This window comes from Homarus americanus, unplaced genomic scaffold, assembly GCF_018991925.1.
Source record: "Homarus americanus isolate GMGI-L3 unplaced genomic scaffold, GMGI_Hamer_2.0 scaffold4658, whole genome shotgun sequence".
In the NCBI taxonomy this organism is placed as follows: domain Eukaryota; kingdom Metazoa; phylum Arthropoda; class Malacostraca; order Decapoda; family Nephropidae; genus Homarus; species Homarus americanus.
In genome coordinates, this window is record NW_024717782.1 from 126,833 (window position 1) to 145,204 (window position 18,372).

General features: G+C 49.2%; 1 protein-coding gene across 3 annotated transcripts in view; it reads right to left on the reverse strand.

Moving 5' to 3' along the window:
* The window catches only part of LOC121859020 (poly(rC)-binding protein 3-like), a 113,188-nt gene that overhangs the window by 94,414 nt on the left and 402 nt on the right, over positions 1-18,372 (reverse strand). For all 3 annotated transcript variants that reach the window (XM_042355684.1, XM_042355683.1, XM_042355682.1), the window contains exon 2: positions 9,181-9,434. In XM_042355684.1, the coding sequence (XP_042211618.1) occupies positions 9,181-9,434 (254 nt within the window). The remainder of the gene's footprint in view (positions 1-9,180; positions 9,435-18,372) is intronic.

The window sequence follows — 18,372 nt, forward strand, 5'->3', positions numbered from 1 at the left end:
CACCCACATCCACCACTACACCCACCTACCCACATCACCACACACATCACCACCTACACCCACATCCTACCCATATACCCACACCACACATCACCACACCAACATCCACCCATCACCACCACCCACACACTACACCCACATCACCCTCACCCACAGTACCACACCACATCCACCCACACCTGCCAGCTCTTTCATAAACCATTATATACACATCTACTACACATCACCACACTACACCCACACCACCACCACACTACACCCACATCTCCACACTACACCACCAATTATAATTCAGTCCCCGAACAGCCCTCCTCCTCCCCCTTAAGGCTTGACTGACAGCGAATTAACTGTTAAAATTAGTAAGTGGCAACCGAGGAAGACGCAAACTTACCCTTGGTGATGATTTAACTCGCGAGTACGATGTTTAACCCCCTCGAGTACGATGATTTAACCCCTTCGATACGATGATTTAACCCTCGAGTACGATGATTTAACCTCGGTACGATGATTTAACCCTCGAGTACGATGATTTAACCCCAGTACGATATTTAACCCCTTGAGTACGATGATTTAACCCTTCGAGTACGATTTTAACCCTCAGTACGATGTTTTAACCCTTCGAGTACGATGTTTTAACCTCTTGATTAAGATGATTTTACCACCTTGAGTACGAGGTTTTAATCCCTTGAGTACGATATAACCCTTTGTTAACCTTGTTTGATGCGATATAACCCGTTAAGTACGATATAACCCCTTGAGTACAACCCCTTGAGTACGCATTTACCCCTTGAGTATTCCTAGTTTAAATCATTCCTTAATAAAACAGTAATCCCTTCAGAGAGTCATGGGAGAAAGACAATCAGAACAGTTTTTCAATTTTCCTCTAACCTTCGCTATTCGGGTACTGGGAAAAAATATAAGAACAGTGAGTGGTATTGTGGTGTGAAAGGGGGGTGGGGGGCGCGCTCATCATCACCACCATCACCATCACCACCATCACCCATGAACACCACCACTGCACCAATTTCCTGTACACAAAGAACTCGGCTCCCTCCTATTTCCCGCGTCTGCCTATCACCACCACCACCACTACTACACACCTCTGCGGGAACCTATTGTTATTTTGCTTACGGGGAACATCCAGCAATCACACGGCTCTCACCACCACACCTGGACTACCACCACTCCCCTACACCACCACACCTGGACTACCACACGGCTCTCACCACCACACCTGGACTACCACCACACCCCCTACACCACCACACTCCCCCTACACCCACACCTGCTACCACTACTACCACACAGCTCTCACACACACAGGACTACCACGACTACCCCACGGCTCTCTCACCACCTGGACTACCACCCAGCTCTCACAACCACACCTGAACTACCACCACTACCACAGCTCTCACAACCCCGGGACTACCACTACTACCACAGCTCTCACAACCACCCGGGACTACCACTACTATCACCCAGCTCTCTAACACCTGGACTACCACCACACCCCCTCACCCCCTTACCACCTCCACACACAGCAGCCACACCTGCATCTGTCTTGCTGCATGAGAGATAACCAGCCGGGCGGTGGTGGGAGCCTGTAGTCGCCATCTACTCACGTGCCCTCCCCTACCTCACCTCTCCCCCCCCCCTCTCCTACCTCTTTCTCACCACCTCACCCCTCTCTCCCTACACCTTCCCTACCTGCTACCTCCTTCTACCTCCTTACCTCTCACTCACCTCTCTCCTCTACCTCCCCTCTCTCTCTCACCTCTCTACCTCCCCTCCTCACCCACCTCTCTCCTTACACCTCTCTACCACCTCTCTACTTACCTCCCCTCTCTCTACACCTCCTTACCTCCCCATCTTGGGTCTCAGTGCCTTTTCTCCCAACATTTGTCTGAGCCTCCCCCCGCCCCTTCAGTATCGAACCCTACCACTTCCTCCTCCTCTCTAACACACCCTCCCCCATCACTCCTTATACCACCTACCAACACCACCACTTTTCCCTCAGTGTAACCTCCTGCCTCTTTCTTCCTCAACCTCCTCACCACCGTTCACCCCCCTTTCTTTCCTTTGCTATTACCCATCACCCCCCGTCTCGTACCTACTCCCCTACCAGTGTCATACCCTCCCACCCCCAGTGTCACCCCTCACTCCCCAGCGTCCCTCTCCCCAGTGTCCCCACTGTATTACCCAGCAGGCTACTTTAGGTTTGGAGGCACCAGCTGAACCTCACTAAAGCCGCCTGGTCTCCGGCACCTCTCCTAGCCTGCCACACACACACACAGGTACATTTGAAACACACACTCAGGTAATTTTGGTACTCCGGGCTCAAACAATCACAGGCTCACATAAACAAGAGTACACTCACATAAACAAAGTGCTCACCACAATTACTCACATAACAAAGCACACGGTACTCACAACAAGTACACACACGGTCTCACACTGAGGTACACACACAGTGTTCTCACATAAACAATTGCACGGTACTCACATACAAGTACACACACACGGTACTCTCCTTAAACAAAAGGTACACACACACGGTACTCACATAAACAAAAGGTACACACACGGTACTCACATAAACAAAGGTACACACGGTACTCACATAAACAGAGTACACACACACACGGTACTCACATAAACGAGGTACACACGCACACAACAAGAGTGTACACACACACAGGGTACTCACATAAACAAAAGGTACACACACACACGGTACTCACATAAACAAGAAATTACACGGTCCAGGTACACACACACGGTACTCCACAAACAAAGAGGTACATAAACACACGGTACTCACATACAAAGTACACACGGTACTCACATAAACAGGGTACTCACACACGGTACTCACATAACAAAAGGTACACACACGGTACTCACATAAACAAGGACGGTACATAAACACGAGGTACACACACAGTGCTCTCAAACAGGTACACACACGGTACTCACATAAACGAGGTACACACACACGGTACTCACCAGGGTACACACACACACGGTACTCCAAACACCATAAACAAGGGTCACACAACAGTACTCACAAACAAGAGGTACACACACACGGTACTCACATAAACAAAAGAGTTACACACGGTACTCACATAAACAAGAGGTACACACACAGTACTCACATAAACAAAGAGTTCACACACACACACGGTACTCACATAAACAAAGTACACACACACACGGTACTCACATAAACAAAGGGTACACACGGCTCACAAACAAAGGTACTCACAAACAGGGTACACACGGTCTCACACAAATACACGGTACTCACATAAACAAAAGCACGGTACTCACATAAACAAAAGGTACACACACACGACGGTACTCACATAAACAAAGGGTACACACACACACACACGTACTCCATAAACAAGAGGTACCACACACACGTACTCATAAACAAGAGGTACACGGTACTCACACTAAACAAAAGTGCCACACACACGGTACTCACATAAACAAAAGTGCACACACGGTACTCTAAACAAAGTGCACACGGTACTCACATAAGAGGTACACACACGGTACATAAACAAAGTACACACACGGTACTCATAACAAAATTGCACACACACGGTACTCACATAAACAAGAGGTACACACACACACGGTACTCACATAAACAAGAGGTACACACGGTACTCACATAAACAAAAGGTACACACGGTACTCACATAAACAAAGAGGTACACACCACACACAGGGTACTCACATAAACAAGGGTACACACACAGTACTCACACAAACAGAGGCACACACGGTACTCATAAACAAGAGGTACACCCACACACGGTACTCACAAACAAGGGTACACACACAGTACTCACATAAACAAGGGGTACTCACACAAACAAGAGGTACACACACGGTACTCACATAAACAGAGGTACACACACGGTACTCACATAAACAAGAGGTACACACACACACACGGTACTCACCAGAAGTCACGCGGTACTCACACAAACAAAATTTTCATTTCCTCAAACAAAGAGGTACACACACAGTACTCACATAAACAAGAAATTGCACACGGTACTCACACAGGGGTACACACACACACGGTCCAAAGGTACACACACACGGTACTCACATAAACAAGAGGTACACACAGGCTCCATAAACAAAGGTACACACACACACACAGTCTCACAACACACACGGTACTCACATAAACAAGGGGAATTACACACACACGGTACTCACATAAACAAAGTACACACACGGTACTCACATAAACAAAGAGTACACACGGTACTCACATAAGAGTACACACACGGTACTCACAAAGTACACGGTACTCACATAACAAAGGTACACACACGGTACATAAACAAGGTACACACGGTACTCACATAAACAAGAGGTACACACGGTACTCACATAAACAAGAGGTACACACACACGGTACTCACATAAACAAGAGATACACACACACGGTACTCATAAACAAGAGATTGCACACACACACACACACGGTACTCATAAACAAGGTACACACACAGTACTCACATAAACAAGAGGTACACACACGGTACTCACACATAAACAAAGGTACACACGGTACTCACATAAACAAGAGTTACACACGGTACTCACATAAACAAAGTGCCACAAGTACTCACATAAACAAAGGGTACACACACGGTACTCACATAAACAGAGGTACACACACACGTACTCACAAACAAAAGCACAGTACACATAACTCACATAAACAAAGTACACACACACGGTACTCACATAAACAGACAGGTTAAAACACACACACACACACACACACACACACACACACACACACACACACACACACACACACACACACACACACCCATACCTGTTCAACATCGCCTCTGGTTCCTGGTCATATAAACCTCAATCCTGTGTCTTGGCTCAACCAGGATATTGGAGGACACAGAGGCAGGGGAAGACAGGAGGGGGGGGGGAGACCACGGGGAGGGGAGGGGGAAGAACAACCCAACCCTTAAAATAAGAATGGAACTCCAATAAACCAATCGTCTTGTCAATCACCTGTTTACAACCCTTAAATGGTACACACACACCACACACCACACACACACACACACACCATCGTCACCAACAAAAACACTTATAAAAAAAACTTACACATGTACGTATATATTCAAACTTACACATGTACGTATATATTCAAACTTACACATGTACGTATATATTCAAACTTACACATGTACGTATATATTCAAACTTACACATGTACGTATATATTAAAACTTACACATGTACGTATATATTAAAACTTACACATGTACGTATATATTAAAACTTACACATGTACGCATATATTAAAACTTACACATGTACGTATATATTAAAACATACCGAATATATATAAATAATTAAACAATAAATCGACTAACGATGAATAATATAATGAGAAGCGACTGAGAAGCGAAGATGAAACAAACACACACAACTAATGGGGGAGGGGGTGTGAGGAGTGAGGTGAGGAAGGGAGTGAGGGGAGGGGGTGAGGGAGAGGAGGGTGAGGGAAGTGACATACCAAGCTGAAGTCATGCACAGGGTGAATAGGGAGAAGGAGGGTGTGTCTGGAAGGAAGGTAATGTGGCAATGGTGAGGGAGGGAGGGAGGGAAGGAAGGAAGGAGGACTTAGGGATGGAGGAGGGGGGAGGGGGGGAGGGGGGGTCTCCAAGCAGTACCACACCAACACAACCTCCCCTTCCAACACTACACACCAACATGCTTACTGCGTCACCATCATCACCATACCCGCGCAGGTGTGTAGTCACGTGCTCAAGGTGAAATATAGCGAGTGTATAGCTGTATGGTGACGTGGTTGTGGTGAATTTATAACTGTATGGTGACGTGGTGAGTGTATAGTGACGTGGCTAGTGTATGGTGAGTTTATGGTGCGGTGGTTGTGGTGAATGTATGATGACGTTAATGGTTGTGCATAACTGTACGGTGACGTGGTTGTGGTAAATGTATGGTGACGTGGTGAGTGAATAGTGACGTGTTAAGAGTTAGTGTATAAGTGTATGATGATTTGATTGAGCATAGTGACAAGTATCCTTGTATGGTGACCTGTAGGTGAAGGGGAGGGGGCCTGTATGGTGACCTGTAGGTGAAGGGGAGGGGGCCTGTATGGTGACCTGTAGGTGAAGGGGAGGGGGTGTATAGTGACCTGTAGGTGAAGGGAGGGGGCCTACATGGTGACCTGTAGGTGAAGGGAGGGGAGCCTGTATGGTGACCTGTAGGTGTGAAGGGAGGGGCCTGTATGGTGACCTGTAGGTGGAGGGAGGGGCCTGTATGGTGACCTGTAGGTGAAGGGAGGGCCTGTATGGTGACCTGTGGGTGAAGGGGAGGGGCCTGTATGGTGACCTGTAGGTGAAGGGAGGGCCTGTATGGTGACCTGGGTGAGGGGAGGGGCCTGTGGTGACCTGTAGGTGAAGGGAGGGCCTGTATGGTGACCTGTAGGTGAAGGAGGGGGCCTGTATGGTGACCTGTGGGTGAGGGAGGGGCCTGTATGGTGACCTGGGTGAAGGGGAGGGGCCTGTATGGTGACCTGTGGAGTGAGGGGAGGGGAGCCTGTATGGTGACCTGTAGGTGAAGGGGAGGGGCCTGTATGGTGGGGAAAATAATGCTGCAACTAATTCCTTTTGGATATAGTGTTGTATAGTGAAGTGGACTGGTCAGAAGGTGGATAATAACACCCAAATATGGTGACCACGAAATACAGTGACTTGGAGTACAGTGACCTGAACAAATACAGTGACTTGGCCAAATACAGTGACTTAGTGATGGTGTAATGTAACTTAAAGTACAGTACACTATTTCAAAATACGGTGGGTGGGTGGGTGTGTGTGTGTGTGTGTGTGTGTGTGTGTGTGTGTGTGTGTGTGTGTGTACTGTAATTGGTCATATTTTGTAGTTAATGTAAAAATAAATAAATATACAGATACGTTTTATTGAAGGATATGAAGATAGTTACATGCCATAGTTGTATGTTGTGGGAAGGTACCAAAAATATTGTACCTGTATTTACCTGTACTGTAATGTACCTGAACTAATGAACCAAATTATAGGAAGGCACACCTGGCATTAGTGTTTGTGCTTCTCATAAGTACTGTAATGTTCTTTCTGAATTAACGAAGATTACATAGCTTACAGTGGGGGCTTGTATAATGAACTATAATAATCACTACCACAGTAAATTATACTAAAATCGTTCCAGTAATGACTGTAATCAATAGTGGATGTGTTCTGTAACCACTCTTAAGGATACTCACTGTATCTCTACTTATCTTATGGGTGTGTGATCCTGACAGGTGTGTGTGTGTGATCTTGACAGGTGTGTGTGTGTGTGATCTTGACAGGTGTGTGTGTGTGTGTGATCTTGACAGGTGTGTGAGTACTGTAATGGTTTTTCTGATGACACTTCACGTACACAGAAACCTTGAAGAAGACACCTGTACACAGCACCATGTACACAAGGCAGGTGTATGTAACAGATGCACATATCTTTGTATATGGTGTGTGTCACGTGAATTTAAGTATGACTGTGTACATACTACATATACACACAGCCGAGTGATATGGATTACAGAATGAGCATTATGACTTGTATCGGAAGGGTTGGCAAGAATCTCAAGTGGTTTATATCGGAAGAATCGGTATGTCTGTCAAGCACATTTTGTATCGGAAGGGTTGGCATGTCTGTATCGGAAGTGCATTTCCGAATAATGTTGTGGTGATATTTATGGCTCGTCTTTAGGTTAACTTTGGAATGAATGAAATAACTTGTACTAGTAAATCACTCATAACCCGGAAGCCACAGTTTGTTTGTTTGTTTTGACGCAGGATTCAAGACACATCCACCTCGGCAGATCTGGCCATAACAAAACCGTGAAATTTGTTACAATTGTATTTATTTAACTGTAATGCAACCCCACGGGCTCTTGAATTGTATTTATAAAAGAAAAACGAAATAGTAAAAATGGTAAGTGTATACAATATGGCGGCCAGGAGTTCCTTAACCTAACGAGTGCAGTTTGTGGTTATACTTGATGTTGCAACCCTCTGGCGTGTGTGAGATTGACTTTGATTACAACGACTGATGTTATTGTTATATATTGAACGAGAGTTGTTGTTATGATTCTGGTGTTAACTACGCGGAGTTGTGAAGTATGGACCACAACATTACAACCGTTACTGTGAGCCAAAACTTAGTGTAGTTATGATATGCATTCAATACACGTTATTATAATTCTTAAATACACTGTCTGGCAACTTTACTGTATACAACATTCCCGTCGACTGTGACATGTTTCATTCATGCTTATTTACGTTTTATAACGCCACTAACAACCACAACACATTCCATAGTTATATAATTTATCACAAAAGAACAATATTTTTATAACACGAGTGATAGGTAAATTGAGATTATAGTAATTATACTACTGTACAAATGGACTAAACTGACATAAGTGTAATATTTACGACTGACATGTACACAGTTTCCCACACAGGAGCGATAAGGGTTACCAACATGACACATCACCAAAAATCATTACTCAGAATATTTCGTGTTGCCAAATTGTATGACACCCTCAGTGTAAAGATGTTTTGTTGATACACCTGCATAACCCATCTTGCATCTATAGCAGGTGTACAGTACATAGGAGACACGTGTAAGGAGAGTTCATGTATAAGGTGTACATGTGCATTGAGGGGAGTCACATGTGAAGAAATGAGGTCACTAAACACCTGCCACATATTGTTGAAGACACATGTGTTACTGAGGAGCTGCCCTACATGTGTGAGTTTGTGTGCGTGATAAAAACCCTCCATGTGTACATTATGTCTACATCGACTGACGTGTACGTATAAACTTCACCCCTGAGTATGTACACACAAAACCATACAGTGACAGGTGTAGGTCATGACATGTGTGTATTTTAGTGTGTCCAAATACCTCATCACCGGCAGTTGCATGACGACGATGATAATGATGTCCAGGCTGTAATGATGACAAGGAGGGGGCCTTCGACAGCTCGAGTCGGCCCCCTCAACCTGTGTGTGTGTGTGTGTGCCAAACAAAGAGAGGCAGTAGTAGAAGGAAGAGGCTGAACCTACCTTTCCCTGCATCAAGAGTCGCATAGAAAGGGAAGCTGAGGGGCCGTCATTCGTGGTCAGGGGCTTGGAGTCTATAGTGGCCATGTTGAGATCTGGGATGGCACTATGGGGCAAGCCGGGGGGTGGCTGGCTGGTGGCTCCGGGCGGGTGTGGTGGTTGTGGGCGGTGGGCGCGGGCGGGCGGGCGGGCTGGTGGGCTGGGTTTCACGGGCGGGCGGGCGGGGCAGCAGGGGCACAGTGGGGGCACCACACGGTCTGTGGGAGGAGGAGACACCACGTCAGTCACGACCCACCAGCACTCACACGGGAGGTGGGGGGGTTAAGGGGGGTGTCACTCATACGGAGAGGGGTAGGTTTTATTTTTTTTTTACCCTTATGAGTCAGACAGGGCACTCACACCAAGGGGCACTCACACCCGGGAGGTCACTCATCGAAAGGGAGGGTCATTTATAAGGGTCAGACGGGGCACTCATGGAGGGCACTCATATGGTCACTCACACGGGAAGGAAGTCACTGATAGATGGTGCCCTAAGGCAGGGGTCACTCACTCGTGGTGTTCAAGGTCACTCACTCGAAGTACACAGGGTCACTCAAGGGACTAAGGGTCACTTAAGGTACTCAGGGTCGGTCGGTCACTCACACAAGGTACACAGGGTCACTCACTCAAGGTTATAAGGGTCGGTCACTCACACAAGGTACACAGGGTCACTCACTCAAGGTACTAAGGGTTGGTCACTCACACAAGGTAGGTCACTTACACAAAGTATACAGGGTCGGTCACTCACACAAGGTACAGTCACTCACTCACACAAGATACAGAGTCGGTCACTCACACAAGGTACACAGGATCGGTCACTCACAAAAGGTACACAGGGTCGGCCACTCACACAAGGTCGGTCACTCACACAAGGTACACAGGTTCGTTCACTCAAGGTACACAGGGTCGGTCACTCACACAAGGTACACAGGGTTGGTCGGTCACTCACACAAGGTACACAGGGTCGGCCACTCGCACAAGGTACATAGGGTCACTAACTCACACAAGGTCACTCATTCTAGGTACTTAGGGTCACTCACTCTAGGTACTCAGGGTCGGTCACTAATCCTCTCGTTACTCAGGGGCGGTCACTAACTCACTCTAGGTACTCGGGGTCGGACGGTCACTCACTCTAGGTACTCGGGGTCGGTCGGTCACTCACTTAGGTACTCGGGGTCGGTCGGTCACTCACTCTAGGTACTCAGGGACACTCACTCTAGGTACTCAGGGTCGGTCACTCACCTATGAACTCGGGTAGGTCACCACTCACCCTGGCACTAGGGTTCATCACTTTGGTACTGGGGTCGGTCACTCACTCACTCTTGGTACTGGATCGGTCACTCACTCTTGGTACTCGGGATCGGCCAGTCTTGGTACTGGGGTCAGTCACTACCTGGTACCGGAGTCGGTCACCACTCTGGTACTCGGAGTCTGTCACCACTCACTCTTGGTACTCGGGGTCGGTCACCACCTTGGTACTCGGAGTCGGTCACCACTCTTGGTACTCGGAGTCGGTCACCACTCACCTTGGTACTCGGGGTCAGTCACGCACTCACTACTTGGTAATCAGGGTCACTCGCTCACGACAGACACTCAGGGTCACTCGCTCACGACAGGCACTCAGGGTCACCTGCTCACGACAGGCACTCAGGGTCACTCGCTCAAACTAAGTACTCAGGTCACTGCTCAAACTAGGTACTCAGGGTCACTCGCTCAAACTAGGTACTCAGGGTCACTCGCTCAGAGCTAGGTACTCAGGGTCACTCCTCCTCTAGGTACTCAGGTCTACTCCTCTAGGTACTCAGGGTCACTCCACTCCTCCTCTAGGTACTCAGGGTCACTCACTCACTCACTCTAGGAACTCAGGGTCCTCCTCACTCACTCCTCTGGGTACTCAGGGTCACTCACTCACTCACTCCTCTAGGTACTCAGGGTCCTCACTCTAGGCACTCAGGGTCACTCCCACTCACCTCCTAGGTACTCAGGGTCCTCACTCACTCTAGGTACCAGGGTCACTCACTCCTCCTAGGTACTCAGGGTCACTCCTCACTCTAGGTACTCAGGTCCTCCTCCTCCTAGGTACTCAGGGTCACTCCTCCTAGGTACTCAGGGTCACTCACTCCTCCTAGGTACTCAGGGTCCTCCTCACTCTAGGTACTCAGGGTCACTCACTCACTCCTAGGTACTCAGGGTCCTCCTCTAGGTACTCAGGGTCTCACTCACTCTAGGTACTCAGGGTCACTCACTCCTCACTCTAGGTACTCAGGGTCCCCTCCTCTCACCTAGGTACTCAGGGTCGCTCACTCCTAGGTCTCAGGGTCCTCACTCCTAGGTACTCAGGGTCACTCCTCCTAGGTACTCAGGGTCCTCCTCCACTCCTCCAAGGTACTCAGGGTCACTCACTCACTCAAGGTACTCAGTCACTCACTCCTAGGTACTCAGGGTAACTCACTCTGGGTACTCAGGGTCCTCCTCCTAGGTACTCAGGGTCGGTCAGTGCTCCTCTAGGTACTCAGGGTCGGTCACTCACTCACTCCTAGGTACTCAGGGTCAGTCACTCCTCTCTAGGTACTCAGGGTCGGTCCTCCTCCTCCTAGGTACTCAGCGTCCTCACTCTGGTACTCAGGGTCACTCCTCCTCCTAGGTACTCAGGGTCCTCACTCACTCTAGGTACTCAGGGTCCTCCTCCTCCTAGGTACTCAGGGTCACTCACTCACCTAGGTACCCAGGGTCACTCACTCTAGGTACTCAGGGTCACTCCTCTAGGTACCCAGGGTCACTCACTCCTAGGTACTCGGTCTCCACTCACTCTAGGTACTCAGGGTCACTCACTCCTCTCTAGGTACTCAGGGTCACCCACTCCTCCTCCTAGGTACTCAGGGTCACTCACTCACTCTAGGTACTCAGGGTCACTCACTCCTCACTCTAGGTACTCAGGGTCACTCACTCACCTCCTCCTAGGTACTCAGGGTCACTCCTCTAGGTACTCAGGGTCACTCACTCACTCCTCTAGGTACTCAGGGTCACTCACTCACTCACTCCTAGGTACTCAGGGTCACTCACTCACTCACTCTAGGTACTCAGGGTCACCACTCACTCCTCCTAGGTACTCAGGGTCACTCCTCCTCTAGGTACTCAGGGTCACTCACTCACTCTAGGTACTCAGGGTCCTCACTCCTCTAGGTACTCAGGTCACTCCTCACTCTAGGTACTCAGGGTCACTCCTCCTCCTAGGTACTCAGGGTCACTCCACTCCTCTAGGTACTCAGGGTCACTCACTCACTCACTCTAGGTACTCAGGATCACTCACTCCTCTAGGTACTCAGGGTCACTCACTCCTCTAGGTACTCAGGGTCACTCACTCACTCTAGGTACTCAGGGTCACTCACTCACTCCTAGGTACTCAGGATCACTCCACTCACTCCTGGGTACTCAGGATCACTCACTCACTCTAGGTACTCAGGGTCACTCACTCACTCTAGGTACTCAGGGTCACTCACTCGCTCTCTAGGTACTCAGGGTCACTCCTCGCTCTAGGTACTCAGGGTCACTCCTCCTCCTGGGTTCTCAGGGTCACTCCTCACTCCTAGGTTCTCAGGGTCCTCACTCCTCCTAGGTTCTCAGGGTCACTCACTCACTCTAGGTTCTCAGGGTCACTCCTCCTCCTAGGTTCTCAGGGTCACTCCTCACTCCTAGGTTCTCAGGGTCAGTCCTCCTCTAGGTTCTCGGGTCGGTCCACTCCTCACTCTAGGTACTCAGGGTCACTCACTCCTCCTAGGTACTCAGGGTCACTAACTCCTCTAGGTACTCAGGGTCCTCCTCCCTAGGTACTCAGGGTCACTCACTCCTAGGTACTCAGGGTCACTCACTCTAGGTACTCAGGGTCGGTCACTCACTCACTCCTAGGTACTCAGGGTCGGTCACTCCTCCAAGGTACTCAGGGTCGGTCGCTCCCTTCACTCTCTAGGTACTCAGGTCTAACTCACTCTAGGTACTCAGTGGTCACTCACTCAAAGTACTCAGTGGTCACTCCTCCAAGGTACTCAGTGGTCACTCACTCCAAAGGTACACAGTGGACACTCACTCAAGGTACAGTGGTCACTCACTCAAGGTACAGTGGTCACTCACTCACAGTACACAGTGGTCCTCTCAAGGTACACAGTGGTCACTCTCAAGGTACACAATGGTCACACTCAAGGTACACAGTGGTCACTCTCTCAAGGTACACAATGGTCACCCCTCAAGGTACACAGGTGTGCCAAACTCAAGGTACAGTGGTCACTCACTTAAGGTACAGTGGTCACTCACTTAAGTACAGTGGTCACTCCTCACGATACACAGTGGTCACTCACTCAAGGTACAATGGTCACCCTCCAAATGGTACACTTGCCAAACTCAGGTACAGTGGTCACTCACTTAAGGTACAGTGGTCACTCACTCGATACACAGTGATCACTCCTCCAAGGTACACAGTGGTCACCTCCAAGGTACACAGTGGTCACTCACTCAAGGTACACAATGGTCACCCACTCAAGGTACACAGGTGTGCCAAACTCAAGGTCAGTGGTCACTCACGGTACACAGGTCACACACACACAGTACAGAGGTCACTACACAGTCCGGGTCACTCACACGGTACACAGGGTCACACACAGTACACGGTCACTCAAGGGTACAGGGTCACTCAGGTACAGGTCACACACACAGTAGGTCCTCACAGGGTCACTCACGGGCAGGGTCACTCACGGGCTGGGGTCACTCCACAGACACAGGGTCACTCCACGGTGCACAGGGTCCACTGGCACAGGGTCACACCGGAACACAGGGTCACCACGGTACACAGGGTCACACACAGTACAGGGTCCCCAGGTACACAGGGTCCTCACGGACAGGGGTCACTCACGGGCACAGGGTCACCACAGTACACAGGGTCACCACGGGTACACAGGGTCCTCAGGGTACACAGGGTCTCACTCACGGGTACAGGGTCACTCACGGGTACAGGGTCACTCCGGGTACACAGGGTCACTCACGGGCACACAGGGTCACTCACGGGCACACAGGGTCACTCCACGGGCACACAGGGTCACACACACGGTACACAGGGTCCTCCACGGGTACAGGGGTCACACCTGACACAGGGTCACTCACGGGCACACAGTCACTCAGGGCACACAGGGTCCACGGGACACAGGGTCCTCCACGGGCACAGGGGTCACTCACAGGTACACAGGGTCACCACCAGACACAGGGTCCTCCACGGGCACACAGGGTCCCACGGGTACCAGGGTCACTCACAGGTACACAGGGTCCACACGGTACAGGGTCACACACAGTACCCAGGGTCCTCACAGGCCACAGGGTCCACAGTACACAGGGTCACCCACGGGCACGGGTCACTCACGGGTACACAGGGTCACTCCGGTACCAGGTCCCCACAAGGGTCACCACAGGTACAGGGGTCACTCACGGGCACACAGGGTCACTCACGGGCACACAGGGTCACTCACGGGTACACAGCTGTACATTTCAAGGTCATATATTAACTTGGAGTCACAATTTGCCCTTTAAGCCACAATTTCCACCCAGGGTTATGTATACTATTTACAAGATCTGAACGTAAAAAAAAAGCCGGAATTTACAAGGTCAGAAGAGGGGGTCGCCATTTACATCCAAGGTCACAATTCACTCATTTACGCCAGTCCTAATTTACAGTAATTTACGCCAATCTAATTTACAGTCACTTAAGCCAGTCTAATTTAGTCAATTTCATTATTTTAATTTACAGTCATTTACGCCAGTCTAATTTACAGTCACTTACGCCAATCTAATTTACAGTCACTTAAGCCAGTCTAATTTAGTCAATTTCATTATTTTAATTTACAGTCATTTACGCCTGTCTAATTTACAAGGTCAATTTACCGCATCTCTATCAGTATTATCAACAATTACCTCACCCAATGTCAAGTGTAGTCATTATGCTCATTATTCACAAGCTCTCTCTCACACACACCTAAAACAACTCCAAAAACTTATCATAATTTAGTCAAGTGTGTATCACAGGTAGCATATATACTGCACACATACATACACTATACATTTTACGTACATATACACACACACCTGGTCATTGAAACAAGTACTTCAAGTAACCACGTTGTCGTCTCACACAAACCACGCCTTAAGTACCAATTTCGAACACACACACAAACGGCCAAAGATCGGGTTGCATTATCCACACTCGCCCTGACGCAAACTGTCAATCCATCGTCAACTGTGTATGTTTGAACAGACAGACACACACATATATATTTACTATGCACACGGGAAGGAGATGCACTATTCATAAAGCGAACGACAGATGCCAAAAACAGGTGGACGGACAGACAAACACACAGGTTCTATCTACCAACTCTCCTCCCTCCCTCCCTCCCTCCCTCTCTCCTATCCCGGTCTGACGAACAATCCTATATTGATATTCTCATCTCCTGCACCCCCGGCCGGAAGCTGTCATATGGTGGGGGAAGGCGGTGGGGGGAGACAGGGGGAAGAAAGAGAGAGGGGGGGAGACAGGGGGAGGGGAGAGCCAGATATCACACGTCATTCAGGTTAACATTTTACAAACCTCTTGGCTCCACGCACACCTGGAGTAGAGTCACACACATGGCGTTTCTCTCACCGTAAGTTCATCCATCTCTACATCCATAATGACCAGGAGGAACCCGCAAATCTAACTAGCCATAGTCTTCTAACACTCACACGCTCCTGTAAACACCAGCAGTCTGTGTAGTCTTCATTTGCATACTACGACACCTTTCCTGAGTCGGAATAACCCCACGCGCCCTCACTTTCCAGCTCAGTAAAATATTGACGTGCCATCACACAAACTTTCCATCAGTCATCACGGGGTAGGCCTGTGGTACCGTAGCATGCACTTCAGCAGAGAGGTATTCTGGCACTTGGGCGGCGGAGGAGGTGGTCCTCTTAACGTAACATAGGTTGATCCAGACGCACTCCGGGGAAGGGGAGCTGACACGCCATCCTGGGGGAGGAGTACTGGGGGGCTGCACGTGGTGGGGGGTCATGCTCACATAAGCCAAGGCTTTCTATCAGCTAGTAAAGGACACATACACCAAGCGCCCATGTCATGCATCCAACAAAATTACTGGTTAATCATAAAATGTACTGGAAGAAATTATAAAAAGAAAAACTGCCTGCTGGGACCCCAACTGACCAAGCACCGTGGGGGGGAGATGGTGACCAGCTCGCGCACGCAGCCTTCGAGGGAGGCGCGGCAAGGCAAGGCGACACCCCCTTGAAAGTAGTGCCAAGCGGTTCATCATCCCCCAGGTGCGAGGCCAAGATTAGAGAGGAGAGAAACTAAGAAGACTAGGAGGTCCTCGTATACAGTGGCTGGCGGCCTCTACGTTTAGGCCTACTACCCTGGCAGAGGAAGCATGGTGAGCAGCGCTACACGGTGCTGGGTGGCTAACAAGCGGTTGCGGCGGCACTGATACTCACCTGTGTACTGCTAAACTCTTCTTAATGACCGTAAATGTATTCCAAATTTCTTCCTGTGCACAAGGCGACATTCCTAGGGTCTTAAATGTAGTAGATGTGTGAAAGCTTGATCTGTCGCTTGGCCTACTGCTACTCTTACTACTAGTACTAGTCTAACAAGGGTAGAATAATAATATACAGATACAAATAGATAAAAATATGTAGATATAAATATATACACAAAGGCACCACGCACTTTAAAGATAACTTTCTACACGATACGAATATAAATGAGGATCATTTATGAATAAATTACATGCTAATATTAGGCACAATACCTCCGTCAAGTACGGAGGTATGCTAGCTGTGGTCATTTACACACACGGCTACAGTGAGGTAGTTGGCGGAGGTAGCGGAGGGTGCGGGGCGGCTTGTACCTGACCCACGACGCCGCCACGTGCGCGCGCCTCCCAATGAATTATTATATACGCTTCAATACTGTGGAACAAGTCGATACCGGCATCATAATGGCTCCCTTCGCTCCTCTCAACTAATCTAATCTTTGTTAAGTCCATCAAGAGCGGATACCGCCACATTATCTACCTTACCAAACCCTGTATGAATTATGCATGAAGTTAAGAGGTGTATACTGTAGATGCGACCACTACTGTACTGTACTCACAAAGGTCACAGTTTACAGCTACATTGTTTAAGGAGTCGTAGTATTATAATAGATAACGAGTGAAGTGAGAACACGTAATGAGGAACACATCTTCGACCAGCGCCTTACGAGATGACCTTTGAAGGGGTTGAGATTCTTTTGTTAGTGGAGGGCTGCCGGGCCGGGCCCTGTTACTACTGGCTTGCAGCATCACCACACACACACACCCTGCCTATCACCCATTAAACTTTAACAACAAAACTGGACTTGGCGTTAGAACATCTTTGAGCGGAGATACACTTAACATTATTACCGCCAAGGAAGATAAAACTGAACGCGTCGTGTCAACTTTCAATACAAGGAGGTACAATGCAGGCTGGTGGTGGGGCCCTCCAGGGTGTCCCAGTAGCTGGCGAGTGAGCGTCACCACTGTGGCCAAACACCGGAGTTATGTGGACTTGTCGCGGGCACATGGCGGACTGAATTCTCCCTTACCCCCTTGCTTCTACGTTTTTGTTGGCGTGTTATTTATACGCGGATGACAAGTGTTCCTCGCAACAAACGGGAGGCCTTGTGCTACAGCGGCGGCGGACCCACACTGCCGCCGCCGCCGCCTCGCCGCCATCATCACCACCCGCGCCACACAACCGTCTCCACAAGCTTCTGGGCAGTGAAACACAGTGGTGGAGTGAAGCGGTGGTACAGCTGGCTGGCTGCTGGTGGTGGTGGTGCTGCTGTGAGGCCATCGGTGGCTGGAGTATAGCGGCAGCTGTGGCGAGACAAGCTCACACAAACTGATTCGTACTCGTCAACACAAGGCCAGGGAGCGTGTGGCGGCGGTGGCGACGCTGCTAGCGTCATCTGATGCACTGACGCCACCGTCTACGCCGGCCGCGGCCTGACCCAACCTTCCCTCATGTTCAACTCTTTTTAAGTTACGTTTCATCTAATTCTACTGGAGTTGGACAAACCACTGGCACTACCACTCGCACAAG